Raw genomic sequence first — 21,986 nt, 5'->3', positions numbered from 1 at the left:
ATGCACGCTTCGCTTGGAAATGACATAGTCCGGATGTTTCAATAAATAAAGAAACCAACTTATTTATTATTCACCTTATGCGCTTCGCTCTGGATAATAATTACAGACAAAATTGGCCTTAACAATTCTTTTAAATTGTTTGCGTCCCTGCGGGTGGAGCTCGCATTGCATTGCGTTTTCTTTTTACTTTTCCTCGCAATATGCAATTGTGGTATTAAAATGAACGGTTGCTATAAGGATAAATGTCCTCGGTAACAAGATAGGATCCACGAAGACACAACTGAGCTTACACGAGGAGCTCGCGATTTTTTTCACTTTTCTTTCTACGAGCATATAAAGTAATTAAACTACGCAATTAACGGCCTATATGCGATAGAACACGCTTCTTAAGTACTAGAAAGAGAGAGAACGTGTGCACTTTTAATACAAAATGTCCAAGTATTTATAATCACTAAGTGCTAGCTCAACGTTTTTACTAATCTCCTGCTTCTAGACTAATGTAATGCTTTATAATTCTGATGCAGCCAAGTCATTACATAATTCTGAAATTATTTGTTTAGGAATTGCAAGAAATCGTGACGTATAAAATTTAAAATATTTATCACAAAAGCATATGGAGAATATATGTTGTAATTTAACATATATAGATATCATGAACACAAATATTCTCAATACCTTAAATTAATCCTCAAATATTCTAAATCATAACAATCCTCTCCCTTTTATACGTAATACAGACGATGGTTAATAAATACTTGAACATTATGTCAGAATTTTGCCAGAAGGAGGCAAAAGCATAAAGTAAGATAAGATAATATTTCTGTTATGCTTAACGTAATGGCACGCGAAAAGCTAATATATCTCGACATATAGAAGAGATTCCAATGATTTATCTTCCTTATGTCATAATTTAACGCGGCTGTAGGAAACAGGAGCCTTAAGAAGCACGTTTCGTCGCTTATACAAATAATTGCCAAGCTCAACTGTTTCATGTGTTTGAAAACGGCGAAAGAGATCAGCGAATCGTACGCTACGAGAAATCCTCGTTGGCTCTGGTGAATATTACGAAAGATACGTGTACATCAATTAATTTACTAAATAACAATATTTCCTCCGTTTAAAAACAAAACGTAAAAAAGATCGTGATTCATTGCATGATTGCGTTCGATCTCGTGACTCGGTTGCCGCTAAATCGTACAATTAACTGAAAGTTTCTCTTAAAATAAAATCGATATTTGTCAGTCTTCCATATCTTTTATTTCTTTCTTTCCGGATGAGAGGCTACCACCAACGGAGAAAAAGTAACGACGTTATGTACATAAGTTCGCGAAAGTGAAGAAGAAAAAAGAAAGCCATCTCTGGTATTTATGTGCAAGAATGATACACACACGCGCACGTTGGCAAATGTACAAACATCGAAAATATGTGATACATCTATCGAGGTCACGCGCGATGTTACGGCCTAGACTTTGGGCGAAAGAAAAGGTACGAGCTAAGATTTGTATTTAAATAATACAGTCATCTATGTATAGCAAAAATTATTTTGTACTATAACTACGTTGACCCATCATATACAATATTCCCATCGATGAAATTGTACGGTGAAATTCCACGCCGCTGAACGAGCATCGCTGAATTGCGACTTTACAGCGTCAGAACAATGGACCTAAAACAATCAGTGTCATTCGATTTTCCAAACCGACGATTTGGAAATAAAAGAAGAGCGTGTTACATGTTCGAGAGTGTGGCATTCCTCAATGGGGGCTCTTTCCCATAGAGAACCAAGGAACAAGCGTTCTGTTCTGTTTTTTTTTTTCAAGCGAGATTAATATGTCGCTATATATATTATGACAAAATGTAATTACCGTCAAGATATATCACGCTACAATTAACGACAAAATGCAGTCATTCGATCATATACGCATATATTTCTTCCTTATGATTTGATTACTTTCAGTTTTAGCACATGAACGCACACGATTCGGCTTCACAAATTTCGTACAAAAATCGCTACCGGTATAAAAGGTATTCCGATTGTCTTTTCATCGTCAAATCTCAAAAAATAAGACAATGATTGTTTCATTTCCAAAGGTATCGAGATCGTCTCGTCTGTAATAATCTAATAAGGAAGTGCTAAGCCGTCTCTCGATCTGAGCGTGAAACTTCGAAAGCGTGGAATTTCGAAAGTAGAATAATTTGATTACTTAGAGACTAAACTTAAAGGAAACCAATGGAAATGTTCGTCGCGGTGAACGAGGCTGCAAAATTGCAATTCGCACGCGACGTACTCACTCGCTCACGTCCCTCTGCGTCTGATGGGAGTCGCTGCTCGAAATTAGGCTCTCGATCGCGCTGTCCTGTTGCGAAATCGTCTCCGAGCTCCTGGTCGTACAAAGTTTGTTGGCTTTAGCTTCTACGCGATTGCATTTAAGATTCGGATCTATCAAATTTGGATTCGACGCGGAATGTATAGAAACGTTAGGCTGAGCGGGCACCGGTCGTTGACACGAGTGCAGCATTAGCTCTGGTCCACCGCCGTACGTAGTCAGGAAGAATTGCCACAACTCTTCGGGGATCTGACCGTAATCCGAGCCTACGAAAAGAGAGAATATGTTAAAGAGAAATAAAATAAAACATTATAATCTTTTTTCATAATCTGACAATTACGACTTGACAATCGTTTCGAGATGAAAGAAGACTTGCTTATTTGTCGAGATAGAGGAAGACTTACCAACTTTAAGACTATTTTGCCCATTTTTATTTACAACGATGGAATTATTATCGATTGGTCCAGGTGGCTGCGTCTCCTTGCCTCGGACGAAGCTCTGCCACTGTCTCAGCCATGCCATGGCCAATGCATAAATGGCCGTGGGATTGTCAGTATTCAATCGTTGGAACAGTTCCATCTCGTACTGTCTACGTTTCTGCAAGGATTCGTACTTCTCTTCGCAGGTCGGACACTCGTACAGATGCGTGCAGGCTGGGCCTCCTCCAAATCTGAAAAAATAAATGAAAATTTTACATATAAATATAAAAGCACAATATAAAAAGAAATAATAACATCATCACAGAGACTTACGCATTATACAAGTATTCCCAAACCGCTTGCGGTATGGGCATGCTGATCTTGTCGACGAATTGCGCCCTAACAGGGATTACACCTCCGTGAGGACATAGGAAGTCGGAGTTATCGATCGGACCAGGCTCGGAGAACGTGTTGAAGCGATTGATCCACTGCCGGGACACGAAAAAGTTCAGATCGGACACCTCGCGGGACGATATCTCCATCAGCTCCATAGTTTTGTCGCGCAACTGCAATATTTCCGGTGACCATTTTTTGTAGAACAAAACGTACGCCTCGCAGTGCTTCACCGTTTCCGGCGACACCTCGGTGACGCACTGGTCGTCGAACTCGTACCACTTGTTGGCAATGGGATTTAACGCGTAACAGGTGTAGTGGCCACCGCCGGCCGTGCCGTGGTGGCAAATGACCGATATCAAATTGTAAGTGGTGACTTTGGACACGCACTCCTTGTGCAAATAAGGCCTCATGTCGAGACCCTCGAGGGGGAACGATACGTAGTTGGCGATCTTCGAGCTGAACATCAGCTCGTGGCGAAACCTCTTCAAATGAACGCACAGTATCTCGGGTAGTTCCAGAACCTTGGAGAACTTGATGCCGTTGCGCAGCTTATTGCACTTCTCGCAGCTGTACATGTTATCGCCCTTGAGCTCGTCGGCGCTAAAAAATGCTGACAGGCAGTCGTGCAAACTGACCACTGGTCCCCAGAACCACGAGCGCATCCACTGCAGGAACCACGACAGCCAGCCCGACTGATTGGTCACGTAGACCACGTCCGAGCACGGCCCGGCTTTCTGCGGCGTCAGCGATCCCTGATGCAGCATGTCGATGTGATCTCGGCTCGGGATCGGCAAGGACAGATCTTGGAAGGTCTCCACTCGGGTGGAAATCCGATCGCACGTCAGGCACTGCACGCTACTCAAGAGCTTGCCGTCGAACGTGTCGCTGATTATGCTGCGCGTCTTCATTTGCTTCTTGGTACGATGTTTGGCCGGCGAGTTTTGCGGCGAGCGTTGCGGCGGGGCGAACGGCAACGACGTCGGCTCGACATTCGACTTCTTCATACTCCTGTTGGTGAACTTGTTCCGCAGCTTCTCCGTCTGCGACACGCGCGAGTAACGCCTCTTAGTGCCGCGCTCGCCCTCGTCGCTCAGAGAACTCTGCTCGCTCACGCCCGAGTCGCAGGTCTCGTATTCGGCGTCGGACTGACTGGAGGCATTACCGTCGATCTCGGTCTCGTCCTCGTCCTCCGAGGACTGGTCTCCCAGCCCCTTTAGTCGCAGCTGAACGTCCCTGTCGTCTTCGATGTGCTCTTTCAGCTCCTCGTGCAGCTGGTCCATGAAACACCTGAGAAATTCCTGCGTGTCATGTTGATGGTACCCTCGAAACATCGGATGAACCGTCCTGATGCCCGAAAGGATACCGTGCGGCACAACGTATCCTCTGGTTTTCTTGTTCCACATATCCCGAATGAGATTCAGATAGTTCAGGCTCAATCCGGGTTTCCTGTCTTTCGACATGTAGCAGACCATATGGCCGCAATCCAAGAAAAACTGCGTCAAGGGAGACACATTGGACAAGGCTTGTAGCGCCGCATTCATGTAACACGTATTGCCGATGTTCTGCAAGCCCACCAGACCCCTTGGCTTCCCAGAAAAGTCCTTGCTCTCGTCCGAATCCGTACTATCGGGAGAATCCCCGCATCGTTCGTTAAATGAATTTCCTTTCTCAGCATTGACTCTGTTTATCGCCCAATCTCCATAAAACCTGTTGACAAAAAAAAAGACACATTAAGTGTTTCTTTTTTTTACAAAATTCTAAACTTAATTCACATTCGTCTGGACATATATATCGTAGTTACTCAGAACGAATGCTTGCTACTAAATGGAAATATGAACAAAATCAATAATCGATAATCACTCTAAGATCATCAATCAACCGAGTTCTCGAGATTTACTGTTTTTAATTCAACGATACAATTTATTTCAGAATAAGAATGCACAGGAATGCGCGGGTAAACATTTTAGCATTGGAAGTTTGTACAAAACTTTTGGCTTACTTGTCGAGCATCAGCCTGTCCAAGCCGTCCAGCTTGGACTCGACGCTGCCGGGAGCGTCCCCGGCGTACTTGTTGCCGATAGTCCTGAACTCGATTTGCGTCGGCGACAAGGGGGGCGACGGCACGTGCTTGGTGATCGCCTCGCTCTTGCAGGCGTAGCACCAGATCCTGTTGGTGGACAGGTTCATGTGGGCGCAGTGGGTCGGGAAGTTCTGGTTGTGGATGGTGCTGTGATCGAGGTGGGTCTCCGCGCAGCCGACCCAACGGCAGTCGGGAAACAGGCAGAGCCAGAGATTGGGCCCCGGGGTGTCGCAGTCGCTGCACTTGGCGAAGCGCTCGTCCCGGGCCATCACCGCCTCGATGAAGGCGAGATCGCCGCGGTTGGCCAGATGCGGGCAATTCCTCACGACCAACGGCATTTTGTTTTTCTTTCCTCCTCTTTCCCAGGGAAAAGGGTTAACGAAGGGTCGACGCCTCCCTCCTCGGGGCGCAATGACGCTCTCTCGCCTCTCCGGTCTCTCACGTCACGTCCCCGTTCTCGCACACGCGCGCGCGCGCGCGCGACAATCCGAGCACTCCCGTCCCGCGACTACGCGCGGCTCGTGACAACGCGTGCCACCGTCAATACTGTCATCGTCACGCTGTCGCCGCTGTTGTTGATCATCATAATTGTTGCTGCCATCCTCTAACCTGATCGTGACATTCGTATCATTCGTATGATACTTGGGCTGCGTTCGGAAACTTCACCCAGGTGCACCCGCCGAGCCCAATATAATCTCGTGTAAACGGACCATTAAGATCCGTTCAGACGGATTGCCACTCGTAGGACCAATCGCCAATCGCCAATTGGAAATTTTTAGCAATTCTATCGATTGGATCGAATCGTCGATTTCTATGAATGTTTCTATAAATGCAGATTAATTTTTAATCTCGGTTTAACTTAATTTTTATCTTTTTTTAATTCTTATGTCTATTTCTACCAATTTAAAATATACATTAATTTTAATCTCCATTTAATTTACTTCTATCTTTTTCTAATTCTTGAAGTTGGAAAATTTTCAAAATTATTTTTTATAAAATAATTATATATATAAAAGATCTAGAATTTTCCATATTTTAAATTTGTAAATATTTCTAAAAAATTATTTTTAACTACTTATATTCTTCATCTTCAAATTTTAAAAGTTTTCTTCAGAAATTATAGAATATAGAAATTTTTTAATATTTCAAAAATTACATAATTAAATGTAAACAATTTTAGAAAAAATGTAGACTTTTTCAGATTTCCGAAAATGTTCCAATTCGTATAAATAGGAATTTTGAAAAATAATTTTAATAAATGTATAAAAAAAATCATTTTAAATAAAGAAAAATTTTCACCATGGAGTTTAAACATTTTTGTGCAAAATGCACGAAAATACACATAAATATTTTTATGGCTGTTAAATAATTTGGGAATAAAAAAATTATATTTTACATAAATATTTGAAAAAGTAAACTTTTGGCTTAAAAAATCGGATATTTTCTCATCCATTTCTTTACACACTTCCGTTTTCCGTCGTACTTGGAAATATCCGTTCTCGTTTCGTTTTCAACATAAAAAAAGTGTAAAAGGTGTAAATTGGTGTAAATGAGAACAGATCAATGATCAATGAACCACGCTGGGCGACGTCTCTTCATAAAAAGGGTAACTTAAGTCAACAAATTACGCGTGGTTTTTCGCAATTCTATACTCAATCCGTTCGTACAGATATAGGCAGGATTTATCTTTGCGCGAGAATAATTATTTAGGTAACGATCGGAACGATATCGGTGTTTTTTTTAACTAACATTTCAGAATACTAACCTACAAGTTAACCTATCACCCTCATTTCTCCAATTAACGCCTCGACTGGAAACTTCTCGCGAAAAAATAAATGATCAGTTATATATATATATATTTATATTTTTGCCAAATACCGTTTCTCGTACCACTAGGGTGTCGTTTTTAACGCCACCCGTATTGTACGATCTCACGTGTTTTTTTTCAGTGAAACATGGTGCTGTCGTGTCGATTTTACAAGGAAAAGTATCCGGAGGTGGAGGATGTGGTGATGGTGAATGTACGCAGTATAGCCGAGATGGGCGCGTACGTGCACTTGTTGGAGTACAACAACATCGAAGGCATGATCCTGCTCTCTGAACTCTCCAGGAGACGTATTAGGTCTATTAACAAACTTATCCGAGTAGGCAAAACCGAGCCGGTCGTTGTTATTCGTGTGGACAAGGAGAAAGGTAGTTTTCATTGCGGACGTTTTTTTTACTGGTTTACATAAATCGTCAATGTCGAAGTGACGAAAGATATATATCGTGGATTCCAGGTTACATCGATCTGAGCAAGCGTCGCGTGTCCGCCGAGGATGTAGAGAAGTGTACCGAGAGATACGCCAAGGCTAAAGCTGTCAATTCAATTTTAAGACACGTGGCAGAACTTTTGCACTATGACAATGATGATCAGCTGGAGGAACTCTATCAGAAAACGGCCTGGCACTTTGAGGAAAAGTACAAGAAGCAGAAGGCGTCGGCTTATGATTTTTTCAAACAATCAGTATTGTAAGCAAAATCCAATTTACAAGCACGAGATGTATTCCGGTATATCTAGAAGATGTATCTGTGAATGTGAACAATTTTAGGGATCCCTCCATTTTAGCCGAATGCGGTCTGGATGAAAACACGAAGGAGGTGTTACTGAATAACATCAAGCGAAAACTCACCTCGCAAGCGGTGAAAATTAGAGCGGACGTGGAAGTAGCGTGTTACGGCTACGAAGGAATCGACGCTGTGAAGACCGCGCTGAAGGCTGGCTTAGCTCTTTCCACCGACGAACTTCCCATAAAAATTAATTTAATTGCTCCTCCGTTATACGGTACGTTTTACATTTATCTTTCGAATCAATTGCACTATGATCACAATGTTTTATCTTATATAATATATGATCATTTCAGTCATGACGACGTCCACCCCGGAAAAAAGTGACGGCTTAAAGGCGTTAGGCGACGCCATCGAAGTCATACAGAGTAAAATAACGTCGCTTGGTGGTGTATTCAATGTTCAAATGGCAGTAAGTTTCACGGACGAGCATATTAATCTAATTCATTCGCGTAATAAGGGAACTATACACCGTTTCTTGTCTGTGATATTAGCCGAAAGTCGTTACCGCGACGGACGAGGCGGAATTGGCGCGGCAGATGGAACGAGCGGAACTCGAAAATGCGGAGGTTGCCGGTGACGACGAGGATGAGCTGGAAGGAATGGAGGGTGATTTTAGTGGTGGTGAAAGTACCGAACGGAACAGCAAAGGTATTGAACAGAATGGCAAAGCGATCGACGAGGACGACAAAGAAGATCTGTCCGAGGAAGAAAATTGAAGATATATATATATATATACATTTACATATATATAGATATAAATATATATATAAATATATATATATTTGTGAAAATAATAAAGTACACATTCGATTAACCGACAGATATTTGCATGTGTTTCTCAATTGCAGGTAGAATTGAATAAAATATTCTACTGTCTTGCTGGACATGCCAGCATGATGTTTCAATAAATACGAACATGAAAGGTGTAAAAAATTAATTATTGTAATTTATATGGAAACGAGATTTTTTACTGACTTGGTATACAATAAACGATCTGAAGGCAGATGTTTTTATTTTTGACAAAGAGAACTCCATTGCATTGTTCCAATTATCCGTTCATAATGAATTGAGTGTTATTTAAAAAATAATTGCGAATTAAAACAGAAAGAAAAGAAACGCGGTTCTTAATGTTAAAATGTGTTTTGAGCCTTTTTTGGTCATATTAATGTAGGTGTTTGCAGATGTATCAATATACGTTTGAAGTTTTTATTAAAACTGTATTTTTTATTAAAACTGTAGTTTTAATGACATCGTTTATTCATTAGCAATCGTCACTTCCACCTCTACGCCAGGCTCGATGGAGATGCTCGTGATTTGTTTCACAATCTCAGACGGCGAATACAAATCGATCACTCTCTTGTGAATTCGCATCTGGAAGCGATCCCAGGTCTTCGAACCCTCGCCGCAAGGTGTTTTGCGGGTCGTTATTCGCAGGATCTTCGTTGGCATGCGAACAGGTCCTTTCACCTTCAATTTTTGCTTCTTTGCTCCATTGATCAATTCCGCGCACACTGAAACAAAAATAATAATAAGTTATTAGCATTTAATTGTCAAATAATTAGCCGAATAATTTCATTTGCCAAAAATAAATGATACTTTTGAGTTCGACTCACCTTTCTCGAGGGACCGAACGTTGCGCGACGTGAGAGTGATACGGATTCGATGAATGGGAGTGACCTCCTGTCCCGGTTTCTCGGGATTATCGACCTTGGTCGTCGCCTGAGAAATTAAAAAAAAAAAGAACATCTATCCTTTTACAGACATAATATACAAAGTATTCGCGGTACATTAATAACAATTTCAGTTCTTTTTTTTTAATACTTTGCAAATATACATCGCGTGGACGCTTGTTCGGAGCGGGTCCTGTTCGGCTTCGGTTCGCCTAACCTAAATCGGCGACCCGACGCGACGCGTACGACACGTATATCGTCGCCACGGCAGAATTAAGTTTCTAAAATTGTTAAAACAACGTTGCCCGAAGCACTTACCATGATTGATCCTTCGTACTGGTCGAGATAACCAATTTATATCGAGCAAAACTGATCAGCGCTGAACCAGTACTCCAATAATTTCCACGTGCAAGACGTAAAGAGAGGGTTGGGCGCGTGGGCGTCGGGCAGCGCCACTTCCGCGACGATGACCGGAAAGACGACCATAACCTGCCTGGCGTTTGTCCACGACATAACCTCAAATTCGTTCACAGCGAAACGTGGGGTACATACGTGCGGTGTGATGTAAACGATGCATATTTTAAATGACAATAATGACTGACAGTAATATCGGCTTGAAGAACGTTATCGATTAGTGAACAAAGTGTCGCAAGATGATGATGCTCGTACGTGCGTTATAAATGTATATATATAAACACACGAGTTACCTTCCAGTTTTGTCCAAAGACCCGAGAGGTATTTGCACCGTAATAGGTATACTTTTATTAATAAAAATCTGATAAAATGAGTCTCGCAATGATTCAGAGGCTTGTGATATCGAGCTGCCGAGGTAAGATTGACATTGACGGATTACGAAGGGTTGCGTCGAGCCTGAGGATCTTGCATGGAAGCACGGCAGTGATAAACGCCTGGTTCCCTCCCGCGCATTACACGTGCGTAATTCACAGGAAACCTTTTCACGATTCTGCAATCCGCTCGGAACGAATTAACGCAAAAGAGAACGAACGTGAGGTCGTAGATGACATATCCGCGTTTCAAATAAAAAAGAGACCGTCCAGGAGAAACAGAGTCGCGATAAGTGACAAGATTCTAAAGTCTAATGTAAGTTTGTTGTATGAGGAATTAGGGGCGTTGCCTCGCGCGATCGCCTTGTAAACGAGAAAAATGAGAGGAATTATGTGTGAAAGAAATTTTCTTTATTATATATAGGCATGGAGCGTGAAAGCCTTAGCCACCGCCGAGGAATATAATTTGGAAGCTTTAGCTTACGGCCTGTTGGATCAACAGTTGTATATTCCTAGTAAAATATCTACATCGACCGATCGTAAGTATCTTTAATCTAACTGGGGTTTCTCGACGTTTCTTCTTTTCTTCTTTTCTTGTGAAATAATATCAATAAAAAGAGTTGAGTAAGCGATTGCGTGAGATTGCGCGAGATTGCGAGAGATTTCGTGAGATTGCTCGAAGTGAACGTAAGTTTTTTTAAGCTACACTGAGTGTATCGACCTTTTCGAGTTTATCACTGTCCCGTTCTCCCGTTTGATTCGTCGCTCAATCATGCTCGTGCACATAAAGAGCAGACAGTTAATTGGAATCGTCAGTGCTATCAGACACCATACTTAAGTTGTCGACTGGTAAGCTTGTGATTACACGAGAATTTTGTGTGAAATTTGAGTGTGAAATTTTTCTCTCAAAGTAAATCGATATATTTGATGTTCTTTTTATTTTGATATACATATATATATAATTACGCGAAGTTAATTATTTCAAAAAATAATATAATAAATTAGGAACTATCAAATACAGTGAAGTGATTGTTATAATTTTCATTACGAATCCTCGTACGGTTTTCGTTGTTAAGAATATCTTATCTTTGTGCATAATTGCAAGTCAAAATAAACATTGTTTATTTATCCAACTTAACAAAGCTTCATATCTGTATACCATATTTTATGAAGAGATATTAAAAATCGATTCAGATGCTTTAATTGGGAAAAAAAAAACAAAGTAAAATAACAGCGTACTCCGTACCTAGAAATTAGAAACTTTTGGTAATTATGAAGGAGAGGGGCTTCCTCACCGATTTGGCTGAAACTTGACAATTTTGTGTATTTTGATGCGTAAAACATGAATCTACAAGTTAAAATTGTCTCTCTTAATTAGGAAAAATGTATTATTAAGTACTAAAATTGACAGTTGCGTAGTGACGTAAAAGTTCATGAAATTACAGCATTAGTGCAGTACAAGGGCAACCTGTCCTATAATAGTCTGGCGCCTAAGCGCCTTACTTTAATTATGTGCTATTATTTGACTTTGTGTTTATTATACTTTGTATTTATATAGACTTTTCGATATACCAATTATTTTCTGCTTTAAAAAAAGCATAAACTCTATTTCTATTATCTTTTTTAATATATGATTAAAAAAGATAATAGAAATAGAGTTTATTCTTTTTTTTAAAGCAGAAAATAATTGGTATAATCATATATAGTTAAAAAAAATAATAGAAATAGAGTTTATGCATTTTTTTTAAAGCAGAAAATAATTGGTATATTGAAAAGTTTATATAAATACAACGTATAGTAAGGTGTCAGAGTATTATAGGACAGATTGCCCTTATAGTGCACTATTACTGTAATTTCATGCTCTTTTACATCACTACACAATTTTAGTATTTAATAACTTTTTTCCTAATTGAGAGCGACAATTTTAACTTATAGATTCATGTTTTACGCACCAAAATACACAAAATTGTCAAGTTTCAGCCAAATCGGTGAGAAAGCCTCTCTCCTTCATAATTACCAAACTTTTAAAGGATAATTTAATTTGGAAGGATGAAGGAAGACACGCAAGCGACAATGAAACTGCCTATCCCTCTGGATTTGCCAAAAGAAGAATTGGAGGAATTAGTAGACAAAGCGAAGGATTGGGCGCTCATGAATGGAATGTGCTTGAGATCGAAAAAAAATTTCGATAGAGATGTCTTGCAATTCGCGCCGTTCACGCTTTTCCCGTCGCCATTCCCCCGAGAGGAGTTTCATAACGCCTGTAATATCCAGATCATTTTGAATATACTCATACATAGAGTAGCTCACGATTACGATTTTTTAAAAGATACTTTGCAAGAGACTGTAAAGGTGGATGACTTTACTAAAAACTTGTTCAATATCTATGAGATTATTCGCAAGGAAGGGACCGCACAGAAAATATCCCTTGGCATGCTACGCTCAGATCTTATGTTGGACACAAGTTGTCCCAAGAAAGACACTAAAAGGCTCAAGTCTCACTGTTGCTGGAAGCAAGTTGAGATAAATACAATTGCCTCTGGATTCGGTTGGCTAGGACCCGCGTCTACGCAACTACATAAGTTTGTCTTGCAAGAGCTCGGCTACACGGCCGAGCTGAAAAATCTTCCTGAAAATAATGCTCTACAAGCACTGTGTTCGGGTTTGACAGAAGCGTGGAATCTATACGGCGACTCACAGTACGTTTGTAATTTTTATAAATTTACTTCTAATCTTGCAATTTGTCGTTATTTACTCAAACTTGTTTACCAGTTATATTATTTTACGTTATCATCGGTGGAGTATTTCAATTTTCTCATAGTCAAAAACATGTGATTGTTTGCAGAGCAGTTATTTTATTTGTTATCGAAGATGTTACGTACAATATTTGCGATCAACGTTTTCACGAGTATGAAATACGAAAGCAGAATCCGAATATAAAAGTAATTCGTAGAAATCTGACGCAATTAGCGGCCACTGCGAGACTGGGCTCCAATATGGAGCTAATGGTGAACAATTATGTCGTGGCGGTAGTTTACTATAGATGCGGCTACGAGCCTGGTCAGTATCACACTCAAAAAGAATGGGACGCGAGGTTGCTGATCGAGAGGTCATTAGCAATCAAATGCCCGAGTATTCAATATCACTTGGCCGGCACGAAGAAGGTTCAACAAACTCTCGCAAAGCCCGGCATGGTTGCACGTTTCTTAAAGGATGAGAAGACGGCGGCGAAAGTCAAAGAAGTATTCACTGGTAGGCGATTGTTTTCTTATACATTGGAATAAGTTACAGAGAAATGTTTACTAATATTAATAATGCAACGTGTAATAATATTTATTATTTAATTGCATGTAAAGTGAAATTATATAGACTATATACAGAACAAAAATATCAAATATACGATTTTTCGTTTCAGGTCTTTATCCTCTGGACTTTGACAAATATGGGGACGCCGCTGTAGAAATGGGTATCTCGAATCCTCAGCGTTTCGTGTTGAAACCACAGAGAGAAGGCGGTTGTAATAACTTGTACGGGACAGATATCAAGGATTTTCTGGAATCTGTGAAATCTAAAGAAACTCGAGTAGCTTGGATTCTTATGGATCGGATTTATCCACCGGTGCACAGAAATTATGTTGTGAAATATGGAAACGGATATATGAATTTAGAGACGAAAGAGCTAGTCTCGGAGTTAGGCATATTCGGCGTTATCATTGGAGACGATAAGAATATTATACTGAACAAACAAGCTGGTCACATGTTGAGAACTAAATTATCCACTGATAATGAAGGCGGTGTAGCGAGCGGTCTAGGTGCTTGCGACAGCCCGTTTTTAATCGACTGATGCATAAAATGAATTGAATTGCAAAAATTATACTCGTTATGCAGCTACGTTACGTCATTCCTTTTTTAAAGCAATACACTGTCTTCTATCATAAATCTGAAATTTGTATGAATTGAAATTTTATACGTTTTATACATTTTATACATTTATAAGTACACAAATATATGTACACGCACACATACACATATGTACAAATATATTGAAATTAAATGTATTTACCAATCAAAACTTTCATTCTATCATTAAAATAAATAAAATCCTTCCTACTGCTTCCAAGTCAAAGAATTAATTAAAATTAATTTGATTTGTTCTGTATCTTCTTTTTTTGCAGCCTTGCCTGACGTTATACATGCGGTGGCCAAGTACGAAGTAGGGCACGAACCACGAGAGATCTTTTTCTTCCGAGAAGGTAGCATTGTTATGTGGAACATTTCTGACCTCGAATGCGGCAACCTATTGCAATTTTTGAGACGTTATGAGCAAAATCGTTACATGGAAGAGCTGGTTCATACTGAGAGCGAGTTAATGAATTATACTTATGCAGATTCTGGGTACCTTTACTTTTTTTTTCATTACCAAATGCTTTTATATTCTCATGAACTTCACTGGGTAAAATAAATTGTAAAGAACATAGACAAATGAATATTTTCTAAAATAAATTTAGTAATTCTCGGTATCCAATAGGAAAAAGAGCCACTTGAAGGATGGCGATATTATCCTGGCGCAGGAAGCTGGGAATTTGGATAAGTACACGTTCTCCAATGCCATGGCGCAGTCCGTCAAGTTAGGGATATGGGAAGCATCGTTGAACCGCTATGTCGACTCAATCGAATTCGTTACGGAGGATCTAAAAGTTGGCAAGCAAATTCGAATGACGCAGCACGAGGTGTTGAGAAAACAGGGCGAATTATTCGCCCTTAGACATCGAATCAATCTAACGTCAGATCTGTTAGATACACCTGATTTTTACTGGGAACGAGACGACTTGGAAAGCTTGTATCAACGAATATGTGGATATTTTAGCATCGCAAAACGTACGAGAGTAAGTATTCAATATATATCTCGTCGCCTTCTGTATGACATTGATATTTTTTGTATGATATATATTTTTTATGTAGGTGATGAACGAGAGATTAAATCATTGCTTGGAACTGGTGAGCATTTTATCGTCGCATTTGAGTGATCGTCATCACGTTCGTTTGGAGTGGATGATTATCGTACTTATTATGGTGGAGGTAGCTTTCGAAGTTTTGCATTACATCGATCGGTACCTTGTAAAATAGCAACCTGACAGTAACAGATAATACCGCTTACGTTGTACACAAAAACCAAATACTATGTATACTATGTATATATTTCCTAAATATACATTACTGATACATTCTACTCTAAAAATATTGTCTCGTCGTGTTTACAATTCGTATTCTAATTATCAATTGTTCCAATGTATTTTACGGCATTGATCTTTCGATGAGACTTGAAAAGTTTGTCTATTTTTTACGAAATAAGATATCTTAATAAAGCAATATCAAAAATTTCTTTTATTACTAATTTACAACATGATCGTTTGACAGTACAAATTCAGCAATCTTTGGTGGAATCACGAACCTATCGGGATTCTGTTCGAGCAGGCAAGCTAGGAGACGCGGAACGGAGAGAACAGTGCCCGATATTACCGCGGGGAAGTCCCTGCCGGTGGGCGTTTGATAGGCAATCAGTAATCGTTTGCTTAAATAGTCACCGTATGTTGATATATGACCGATCTCGATGTACTGATTCAAGAACGGCGACCACATCTCGAAAGATACGCGCATTTCCTCACAAGATTGTAATTCGGACGCGGATCGCATAACGACGCGGTAGTGATCGCACAGATCGTCGTACAACCCGCATACGGTCTCCAAAAGTTCCTCGAACAGTATTCTGTAATCTTCGCCCTTCGAGTCCTTCACTACGACAAAGGCATGCGCCACAGAAGCCTGACACGCCGCGAACAAACCAGAGGCGTGCGAATTTTGCGGCGTGTACTGTCTGCCGGTGGCGAAGTACTTGAGCGGGAAATGCTTGGGATTTATCAGCTGCTTCGTATGCAACGCCAGGAAAGAGATCAAGCTTGCGCCGCCGACCAGATGCATGCGATTCGGCGAGCCTCTCTCGACCTCGTTGTGATCCTGTATCACGAATGCGGCCATAGGATCCTCGTGATTCAAACCGGACGCTTCGACGAGGAGACTGCGGCTGAAATCCGTACCGATTATCCTGACCATATCGTTCCCACCGAGAACTCGGCCCGCGTGCGCCAGCGTAGCAAGCTCGAACAAGGCCGCGTCGTTGCTTAAATAATAACAAATAGGATTCTTGTACTCCAGCAGGTCGAGGCTCGTGCCAATGTCGACGTGACTCCTCCTATTCTCCTCTGACATCTTGGTCGCGCTGCCGACGCTCTTCATTACCACCGATTCGCCAACAGGCGTTCTAGGATCCAACTCATTTGGCAACTTCAATACCCTTTCTATTACGTCTTCTTCCAGATCCCAGATCGCTTGCTTCATCGTCTTTACATCTTGCCGTATGATCCTTAACTGCGTACGCAACTTGTGCACCTCCTGCTTCTGCTCGGCAGTATGCTCGGCGCTTTGCAGGATTTTCACGCGATCGACGAGTTCCGTATTGTGGTCCTCTAACGCGTATTTGTCGGCGATCATCTTTATATAAAAATTCCAAGCTTCCTTCAATTGATCTATGTCCACGTCCATCCCGCGCGATGCTAGATTCTTCCGCAGTTTATCCACATTGGCAAATCTTTCATCGAAGTCCAGATACGGAGACAGATACGCGAACGCTTTGTAAGCTTTATTACCGGAAATGTACAGTGCCGAACTGTAGTGTCGCTCGAAGCTCGAGAGGAAAGTTGTTCGACGAACATCGCGCATCAAAGTTCTGTACGTACGCTTTAAAGCGTAAGTGAATCTACATAGACTGTTAGTCATCGTGTTCCAATTTAAATTCTCTCTCACGTCATAGTGAAGATACGGCAATTCAAAATAAATTATGAGATACCTCTATTCGTTTATTTTCATCACTTTAGCATTTGGCTCAGCATCCATGTCCTTTTTATCAAGGTCTTCCCGGGTCACGGTGTCGATCTTCCGCTTCTGTGGCGTAACGTAACTTCCTTTGCCCGCCGCTCTTTCCGAGTCTTCGATACTATATGGCTCCAATTCAAGCGCTTTCATTCGCCGTTTGTGCGCCTTGGTATTGAAGTGAGTATGCAAAGCGGCGTTGGTTATAAAATACCTCCTAGAATCAAATCATGTATGTCTCAGTTCTAATAATGTAGATATTGTTCTTTATATTTCATAAAAGCATTTTGTTACTCCAATGTCTATCTTTATCAATGTAGATTAACTTTAATCTACGTTCTTTAATCACATTTAGTTGACAGTGTGCTAGTTATAGTACGTCATTTTGAAATAACATTCTTTTGCCCATTTCTACCAAGAAAGATTTAACCTCTCTTAAAATTAATCTATATTATCAGGTAAACATACTTTAAAAGTAATAATATTGTTCTTCACGGAATATCTGATGAAAACATGCAAGTTAAAGTTTTCTCATGTTACAGTGAAAGTAAAATAATTTCTATACATATAATAATAAATGTTTATTTATTTAATTCCTCAAGTACCAAATTGAAATTGGAGGGGTAAAAGCCATAGTGGTGTAAGTCAAATTTCTCAAGATATCGACTCGTATGCAATTAATTGTATAGACGCAATCTATACAATATGCAAATTGCATCTATGCACGAGTCAATATTTTAAAAAAATTGACTTACACCACTGTGGCTTTTACCCCTTCAATTATTTCAATTCTCGCGTTATCAAGTAGGAGTTGCCTTCCTCCCTTCACTGTCACACAGCACAAAATAACTGAAACTTGTAATAATTTGTTGTTTTCACGTTAATCACTTTGCGCGAGAGGTTAGGTTAGATCGCACTAGGACTTACGCGCAATGCACGCAGTAATGCTGCGCCGCTCCCGGCTTGTCAAAATCCACCTCCTGGTTCAGCAGCTTCTTCACGTTTTCTTCCTTCAGATCCTCGTCGATCTAGAAATCACGGATACGCGATTAATCGGCGAGCGACGATCGCGAGACACGTCCGCGGGGTGCGGGCCGGCCACGTGTCGAAGAGGTTATGGTTACACAAAATCGGCGCAAACAGGTGTAAACTCACCTCGTCCAGGTCCTTCGTTCTCCGTTTCGTTCGCCAACCTTTTTTCAGATGCGTATCGCCTCTGTGATACTTCTTGCGTTTGTACGTCATCGTCGAGAATCTACGAAGTCACCCCCGGTCGAATTCGACGGGCACGCGAGAAATTCGTAAAAATCGCTGCACGCAGCCACTTCCGTATCCGCATGATCGAGGCGATCGAGCGCATCGGAAGCGATGGCGTTTGTGGAGCGGTTATATCGCAAAGTTTTGAAATTGCTGATAGATATTTATATTTAGGCTACGGTCCACTTAACACTACAAATGCTTCGAAGCATTTCTCTTCTCTTTTCTTTCAGTGAAGAAAGAAAAAGAAGAACACTTCAAAGCATTTCTAGTATTAAATGAACTGCAGCCTTAATCTCTACTGATCTCTGCCCTGCGGTTTTGGATCGATAGACTTCCGTGTAATACAATATTTTATTCGTTTTTTCTTCATCACATCTATGTTTGTCTACTTAATTTACATTACTTCGCGTTACTTAATCTTATTTTTCAATTTTACATTTCAACATTCATAGGGGTACATTTATTTACTTTTATAATATAATTTATCTTTCAAGTGTCTTGTTATTTATCTTATATAATTCATAAAACTCAGTCTCCTATTTCCAAATTCAAAGTGGAGGAATGAAGAAGGAGAGTTGGGAAAGGAGCCGAGTATTTTTTTTGCACGATAACGTCGGATTCTCCAACGAAACGCGTCGCGACGTTCGAATCCGCCCGCCTTTCGCGCCAATCGCGCGTCAGCTCCGCCGCGCCTCTTTCGGCCGCCGACAGATGGAGGCAGGCGGCGCCGAGGCAGGTCGCGCGCCCAGCGTCCGGCACGGGCGTTAATTCAAACCGTGCGCGCACGGCGGGCGGACGGCGGCGGTGGGGGAACCCATCCATTTTGAAAGTAAAAATGTACTGTGCGATCCGGGATTTTCGTCGGTCGGGGTCGGACGCGGACGGTACGCCGCGCGGAGGGTAAAAAAGCCCGTGGGGACGCAGGCACTGGCAAGGCAAGACAGACGCCGTCGTTGCGGGTCGGGGCCTCTTAACTAACCGCGCGCGGAGTGTCCGCGCGTAAAATGACGTAGAGGTGTCCGTGTTCCGTGCGGGCGTGAGCGCGCGCGCGCGCGCGCTGCCGACAGTGCGCCGACGTGTGTGGTACTGGTGAACTGGTGGTGAGAGCGGAAACGGTGCGCGCCGCGGTGTTGTGTGTATATGTGCCCCGTCGGTCGCGGCGCGCCGTCGTAGCGGATCGGGCGGTAGCGTATACGGGAACGTGGCCGTGCGGTGGCTTCGCCAATGGATGCCAGGCAGCACGGGACGCCATTTTGATATACGGGCGCACGTCAAGCGCCTCCTCGTCCTCGCCATCGCAGTGAAACGCGCTACGCGAGTACGCTCTCACCGCCGCCGCCTGCGTTAGGGGAGAAACTCGCACGGCGCGGGCCGAATTCGGGCGTTACGCGAGCTGGCCGGGCAACGCGAGGCGGCTGCTGGCGTGCTGCGTGCCGTGGCGCGACGGATCCCCGTGAGTTTCGTTGACAAGTGACAGGTGAATCGATCGGGGCCTACGAGAAAGAGAGAGAGAGAGAGAGAGAGAAAGAGAAAGAGCAAAGAAGGCTCTTCGCCGTTCGTCATCGTCGTCGTCCGTCGTCGTCGCGTTTGTTGCGGTCTCGAGAGCCGAGAGTGCAGAGCGAAACGGAGCGGAGTGGAGCGAAGCGGAGCTGATCGGATCGGAAGCCGAGCCGAGCCGAGCCGAGGCGGTACTGTGCCGTGCCGTGCCGTGCCGTACTGTGCTAATACTGTGCCGTACTGTGCCGTGCGCTCCACGCGCGTGAACGCGCGAGTCGTCGCTCGCACGCCCGCTGCTGAATCGTCCCGTCCCGTTCCCCCCGCCGGTGGCGCGTCCCGATTTTTCGTGCACGCGGCGTGCGCGGACGCCCCGCGGGAGCGTCGTACGCCGTTACGCGGCGACGAGCGGGCAGTCCGGGGGCGGCGGTACGGCAGGGAAAAGCCGCCGCCGCCGTCGTCGTCGTCGTCGCCGTCTCGTTTCGCGCGCGCGAGCGCGAGAGCGAGTGAGCGAGTTGCGGACGACGAATAAAGGAGGAGAAAGACGGAAAGTGTGCGCGTGTGTGTGTGTTTGTGCGCGTGTGTGCGTGCGAGAGAAAAGAGGCGGAGGAGAAAGAGCGTGAAAGAGAGAGAGAGAGAGAGACAGAGATAGAGGGAGAGAGAGGGAGAGAGCGCGAGAGACAGACGGTATCGAAGAGGCCACCGGCCGACTTCGGTGCAGGACAAGACGACCCGATGTCGGGAGCGGGTCGCGACCCCGTGTCGACCCGCGGTCGTCCTCGTCCTCGCCTCCGCCTCCGCCACCGCACGTCGTCGCCGTCGTCGCCGTCGCCGTCGCCGTCGCCGTGCGTCGTGAGAGCAGCAGCAGCAGCAGCAGCAGCAGGACGCTTCACGCGTCGTAAATGTGCCCCCGTGCGCGTCCATGTGCTGCACCTCCTTCTGCTTCTCTGCCCGCTGCCCCTGCGTGCCCTGTAAGCCCGGAGCACACCACCACCCCGACTAGCACGCCGCCCGCACTCGCGCGCACTTTGTACCCGCGAACATGGCCAAGATCCTCAACAAGGACCCCGTCACGTACGAGAAGGAGAGGGAGAACTTCCTCAAGGACCTCCGACACTTCCACGAGACCCGAGGGTAAGTCGAAACACACACATACACCTCTTTCTTTTTCTCTCTCTTTCTCTTTCTCTCTTTCGCTCTCTCGATCTTCTTTCTCCGTTCGTCGCGCGAGATCTCTCCCGAGTCCCGCGAGCGCGTCCCCCTTCCCCTCCCTCCCTCCCCGTCTCGGAATACGTTTGTCTTCAGCTCAGATCGCTTTCCCCCTGCCCCCTCGACCGCGATCCGCGCGATCGTCCGAGACCGATCGACGATCGGAAGCCGCCGACGACGCGACGCGGCGAGCGAGCGAGCGCCGTTGAGGTTAGGTTCGACTCCGTTCTCTCGACTCGTTGAGCTTTGAGGACAAAGGTTCCTACACGGTTTCTCATTTACCGGGCCGCAGGCGTGTCTTTTCGCGGTGACGCTTTTGCCTCGCGCGTCTCCGAGGAAAACTCCTCGCGGAAAGACGCGGACCTCGGTTCGGGTATACACGAATCGTACCCTCATATATATGTATACACACGCACGTACACGTATACGTGTGTAGCAGATCCGATATAGCGTCGAGAGATATTCTCGAAATGCCGAGACGGTGTAAAACGTAAATACGCTTTGAGCGTCCTGTTGTTGCCGCCGATTCGATTTAGCTCCGGATTCTCGTATCGCGATTACGTGAACTCCCGCGGATCTTTTTTACGACGCGAAAAACGGAAATAACGCAGCGTTACGCATTGCTGTTTCGTAAGGCACGCGTTGCGATTCAGACGCGCGTTTCGTTCGACGGATTCGAAAACTGCATTTTCCATCGACGCGCTGTTTTCTCGAGAGATTCTCGAAATCGATAAAATTTTGCATTCGAGATTCCACGAATGTGAATACTCGTCTTTCACCGTTACAAGTTCTATCGACGAATAAAAATAT

At 43.3% G+C, this 21,986-nt stretch overlaps 7 protein-coding genes across 12 annotated transcripts in view; 3 read left to right on the top strand and 4 right to left on the bottom strand.

The window, feature by feature from the left end:
* Window positions 1-46: 46 nt before the first annotated feature.
* On the bottom strand, window positions 47-5,782 carry LOC112452691 (ubiquitin carboxyl-terminal hydrolase 20-like). Its single transcript, XM_025013027.1, has 5 exons — window positions 5,142-5,782; window positions 3,080-4,849; window positions 2,732-2,997; window positions 2,293-2,593; window positions 47-1,666 (listed from the first exon to the last, which is right to left on the bottom strand). Exons 1-5 carry the CDS (start codon window positions 5,558-5,560, stop codon window positions 1,645-1,647), a joined length of 2,778 nt encoding a protein of 925 aa, XP_024868795.1. The 5' UTR covers window positions 5,561-5,782; the 3' UTR covers window positions 47-1,644.
* A 975-nt stretch (window positions 5,783-6,757) lies between these two features.
* Window positions 6,758-8,835, top strand: LOC112452683 (eukaryotic translation initiation factor 2 subunit 1-like). Of its 2 annotated transcripts, none has more exons than XM_025013016.1 (6): window positions 6,758-6,828; window positions 7,172-7,415; window positions 7,502-7,733; window positions 7,814-8,046; window positions 8,126-8,241; window positions 8,324-8,835. In XM_025013016.1, exons 2-6 carry the CDS (start codon window positions 7,178-7,180, stop codon window positions 8,546-8,548), a joined length of 1,044 nt encoding a protein of 347 aa, XP_024868784.1. In that variant the 5' UTR covers window positions 6,758-6,828; window positions 7,172-7,177; the 3' UTR covers window positions 8,549-8,835. The 2 variants fall into 2 exon arrangements, with proteins under 2 accessions (XP_024868784.1, XP_024868782.1); XM_025013014.1 differs by having other exon boundaries at window positions 6,811-6,932.
* Window positions 8,836-9,016: 181 nt separating this feature from the next.
* LOC112452685 (40S ribosomal protein S20-like) lies at window positions 9,017-9,931 on the bottom strand. Its single transcript, XM_025013018.1, has 3 exons — window positions 9,821-9,931; window positions 9,446-9,551; window positions 9,017-9,343 (listed from the first exon to the last, which is right to left on the bottom strand). Exons 1-3 carry the CDS (start codon window positions 9,821-9,823, stop codon window positions 9,087-9,089), a joined length of 366 nt encoding a protein of 121 aa, XP_024868786.1. The 5' UTR covers window positions 9,824-9,931; the 3' UTR covers window positions 9,017-9,086.
* Window positions 9,932-9,999: 68 nt separating this feature from the next.
* LOC112452680 (glutathione synthetase-like) lies at window positions 10,000-15,438 on the top strand. 5 transcript variants are annotated; one of them, XM_025013012.1, is made up of 5 exons: window positions 10,000-10,603; window positions 10,712-10,826; window positions 14,462-14,681; window positions 14,815-15,172; window positions 15,249-15,438. In XM_025013012.1, exons 1-5 carry the CDS (start codon window positions 10,286-10,288, stop codon window positions 15,411-15,413), a joined length of 1,176 nt encoding a protein of 391 aa, XP_024868780.1. In that variant the 5' UTR covers window positions 10,000-10,285; the 3' UTR covers window positions 15,414-15,438. The 5 variants fall into 5 exon arrangements, with proteins under 5 accessions (XP_024868780.1, XP_024868778.1, XP_024868779.1 ...); XM_025013010.1 differs by lacking the exons at window positions 10,000-10,603; window positions 14,462-14,681; window positions 14,815-15,172; window positions 15,249-15,438 and adding exons at window positions 10,990-11,136; window positions 12,336-12,986; window positions 13,133-13,539; window positions 13,703-14,285 and having other exon boundaries at window positions 10,736-10,826; XM_025013011.1 differs by lacking the exons at window positions 10,000-10,603; window positions 14,462-14,681; window positions 14,815-15,172; window positions 15,249-15,438 and adding exons at window positions 10,990-11,136; window positions 12,318-12,986; window positions 13,133-13,539; window positions 13,703-14,285 and having other exon boundaries at window positions 10,736-10,826.
* Window positions 15,439-15,648: 210 nt separating this feature from the next.
* Window positions 15,649-17,144, bottom strand: LOC112452682 (serine--tRNA synthetase-like protein Slimp). The gene has a single exon (XM_025013013.1). The coding sequence runs from the start codon at window positions 17,118-17,120 to the stop codon at window positions 15,678-15,680; it is 1,443 nt and encodes a 480-aa protein (XP_024868781.1). The 5' UTR covers window positions 17,121-17,144; the 3' UTR covers window positions 15,649-15,677.
* A 35-nt stretch (window positions 17,145-17,179) lies between these two features.
* LOC112452684 (zinc finger protein 593 homolog) lies at window positions 17,180-18,663 on the bottom strand. The gene is made up of 3 exons (XM_025013017.1): window positions 18,369-18,663; window positions 18,141-18,241; window positions 17,180-17,430 (listed from the first exon to the last, which is right to left on the bottom strand). The coding sequence occupies exons 1-3, from the start codon at window positions 18,456-18,458 to the stop codon at window positions 17,193-17,195; spliced, it is 429 nt and encodes a 142-aa protein (XP_024868785.1). The 5' UTR covers window positions 18,459-18,663; the 3' UTR covers window positions 17,180-17,192.
* A 2,166-nt stretch (window positions 18,664-20,829) lies between these two features.
* Window positions 20,830-21,986, top strand: part of LOC112452690 (AT-rich interactive domain-containing protein 2-like) — a 1,662-nt gene continuing 505 nt past the window's right edge. The window contains exon 1 of the mRNA XM_025013026.1: window positions 20,830-21,101. Within this exon, the coding sequence (XP_024868794.1) occupies window positions 21,010-21,101 (92 nt within the window). The 5' untranslated portion in view covers window positions 20,830-21,009. The remainder of the gene's footprint in view (window positions 21,102-21,986) is intronic.

Source organism: Temnothorax curvispinosus, unplaced genomic scaffold (assembly GCF_003070985.1).
Source record: "Temnothorax curvispinosus isolate PA1 unplaced genomic scaffold, ASM307098v1 QBEX01003610.1, whole genome shotgun sequence".
NCBI classification, from domain to species: Eukaryota; Metazoa; Arthropoda; class Insecta; order Hymenoptera; family Formicidae; genus Temnothorax; species Temnothorax curvispinosus.
The sequence above is the reverse complement of the archived record's forward strand: the minus strand, read 5'-3'. Positions and strand labels throughout refer to the sequence as shown.

Excerpts from the sequence above, each read along its gene's own strand:
- LOC112452691 (XM_025013027.1), bottom strand. The coding sequence starts at position 5,560 with ATGCCGTTGGTCGTGAGGAATTGCCCGCATCTGGCCAACCGCGGCGAT. Across the intron at positions 2,594-2,731 it reads GCAAAATAGTCTTAAAGTTG|GCTCGGATTACGGTCAGATC; the intron begins GTAAGTCTTCCT and ends CTCTTTTCGTAG. Across the intron at positions 1,667-2,292 it reads ACGCAGAGGGACGTGAGCGA|GTCCATTGTTCTGACGCTGT; the intron begins GTGAGTACGTCG and ends TGATTGTTTTAG.
- LOC112452683 (XM_025013016.1), top strand. The coding sequence starts at position 7,178 with ATGGTGCTGTCGTGTCGATTTTACAAGGAAAAGTATCCGGAGGTGGAG. Across the intron at positions 7,416-7,501 it reads TCGTGTGGACAAGGAGAAAG|GTTACATCGATCTGAGCAAG; the intron begins GTAGTTTTCATT and ends CGTGGATTCCAG. Across the intron at positions 8,242-8,323 it reads TATTCAATGTTCAAATGGCA|CCGAAAGTCGTTACCGCGAC; the intron begins GTAAGTTTCACG and ends CTGTGATATTAG.
- LOC112452685 (XM_025013018.1), bottom strand. Across the intron at positions 9,344-9,445 it reads CGTTCGGTCCCTCGAGAAAG|TGTGCGCGGAATTGATCAAT; the intron begins GTGAGTCGAACT and ends TTTTTGTTTCAG.
- LOC112452680 (XM_025013010.1), top strand. The coding sequence starts at position 12,337 with ATGAAGGAAGACACGCAAGCGACAATGAAACTGCCTATCCCTCTGGAT. Across the intron at positions 12,987-13,132 it reads AATCTATACGGCGACTCACA|AGCAGTTATTTTATTTGTTA; the intron begins GTACGTTTGTAA and ends GATTGTTTGCAG. Across the intron at positions 13,540-13,702 it reads AGTCAAAGAAGTATTCACTG|GTCTTTATCCTCTGGACTTT; the intron begins GTAGGCGATTGT and ends TTTTCGTTTCAG.
- LOC112452682 (XM_025013013.1), bottom strand. The coding sequence starts at position 17,120 with ATGACTAACAGTCTATGTAGATTCACTTACGCTTTAAAGCGTACGTAC.
- LOC112452684 (XM_025013017.1), bottom strand. The coding sequence starts at position 18,458 with ATGACGTACAAACGCAAGAAGTATCACAGAGGCGATACGCATCTGAAA. Across the intron at positions 18,242-18,368 it reads GAACGAAGGACCTGGACGAG|ATCGACGAGGATCTGAAGGA; the intron begins GTGAGTTTACAC and ends CGTGATTTCTAG. Across the intron at positions 17,431-18,140 it reads CATTACTGCGTGCATTGCGC|GAGGTATTTTATAACCAACG; the intron begins GTAAGTCCTAGT and ends ATTTGATTCTAG.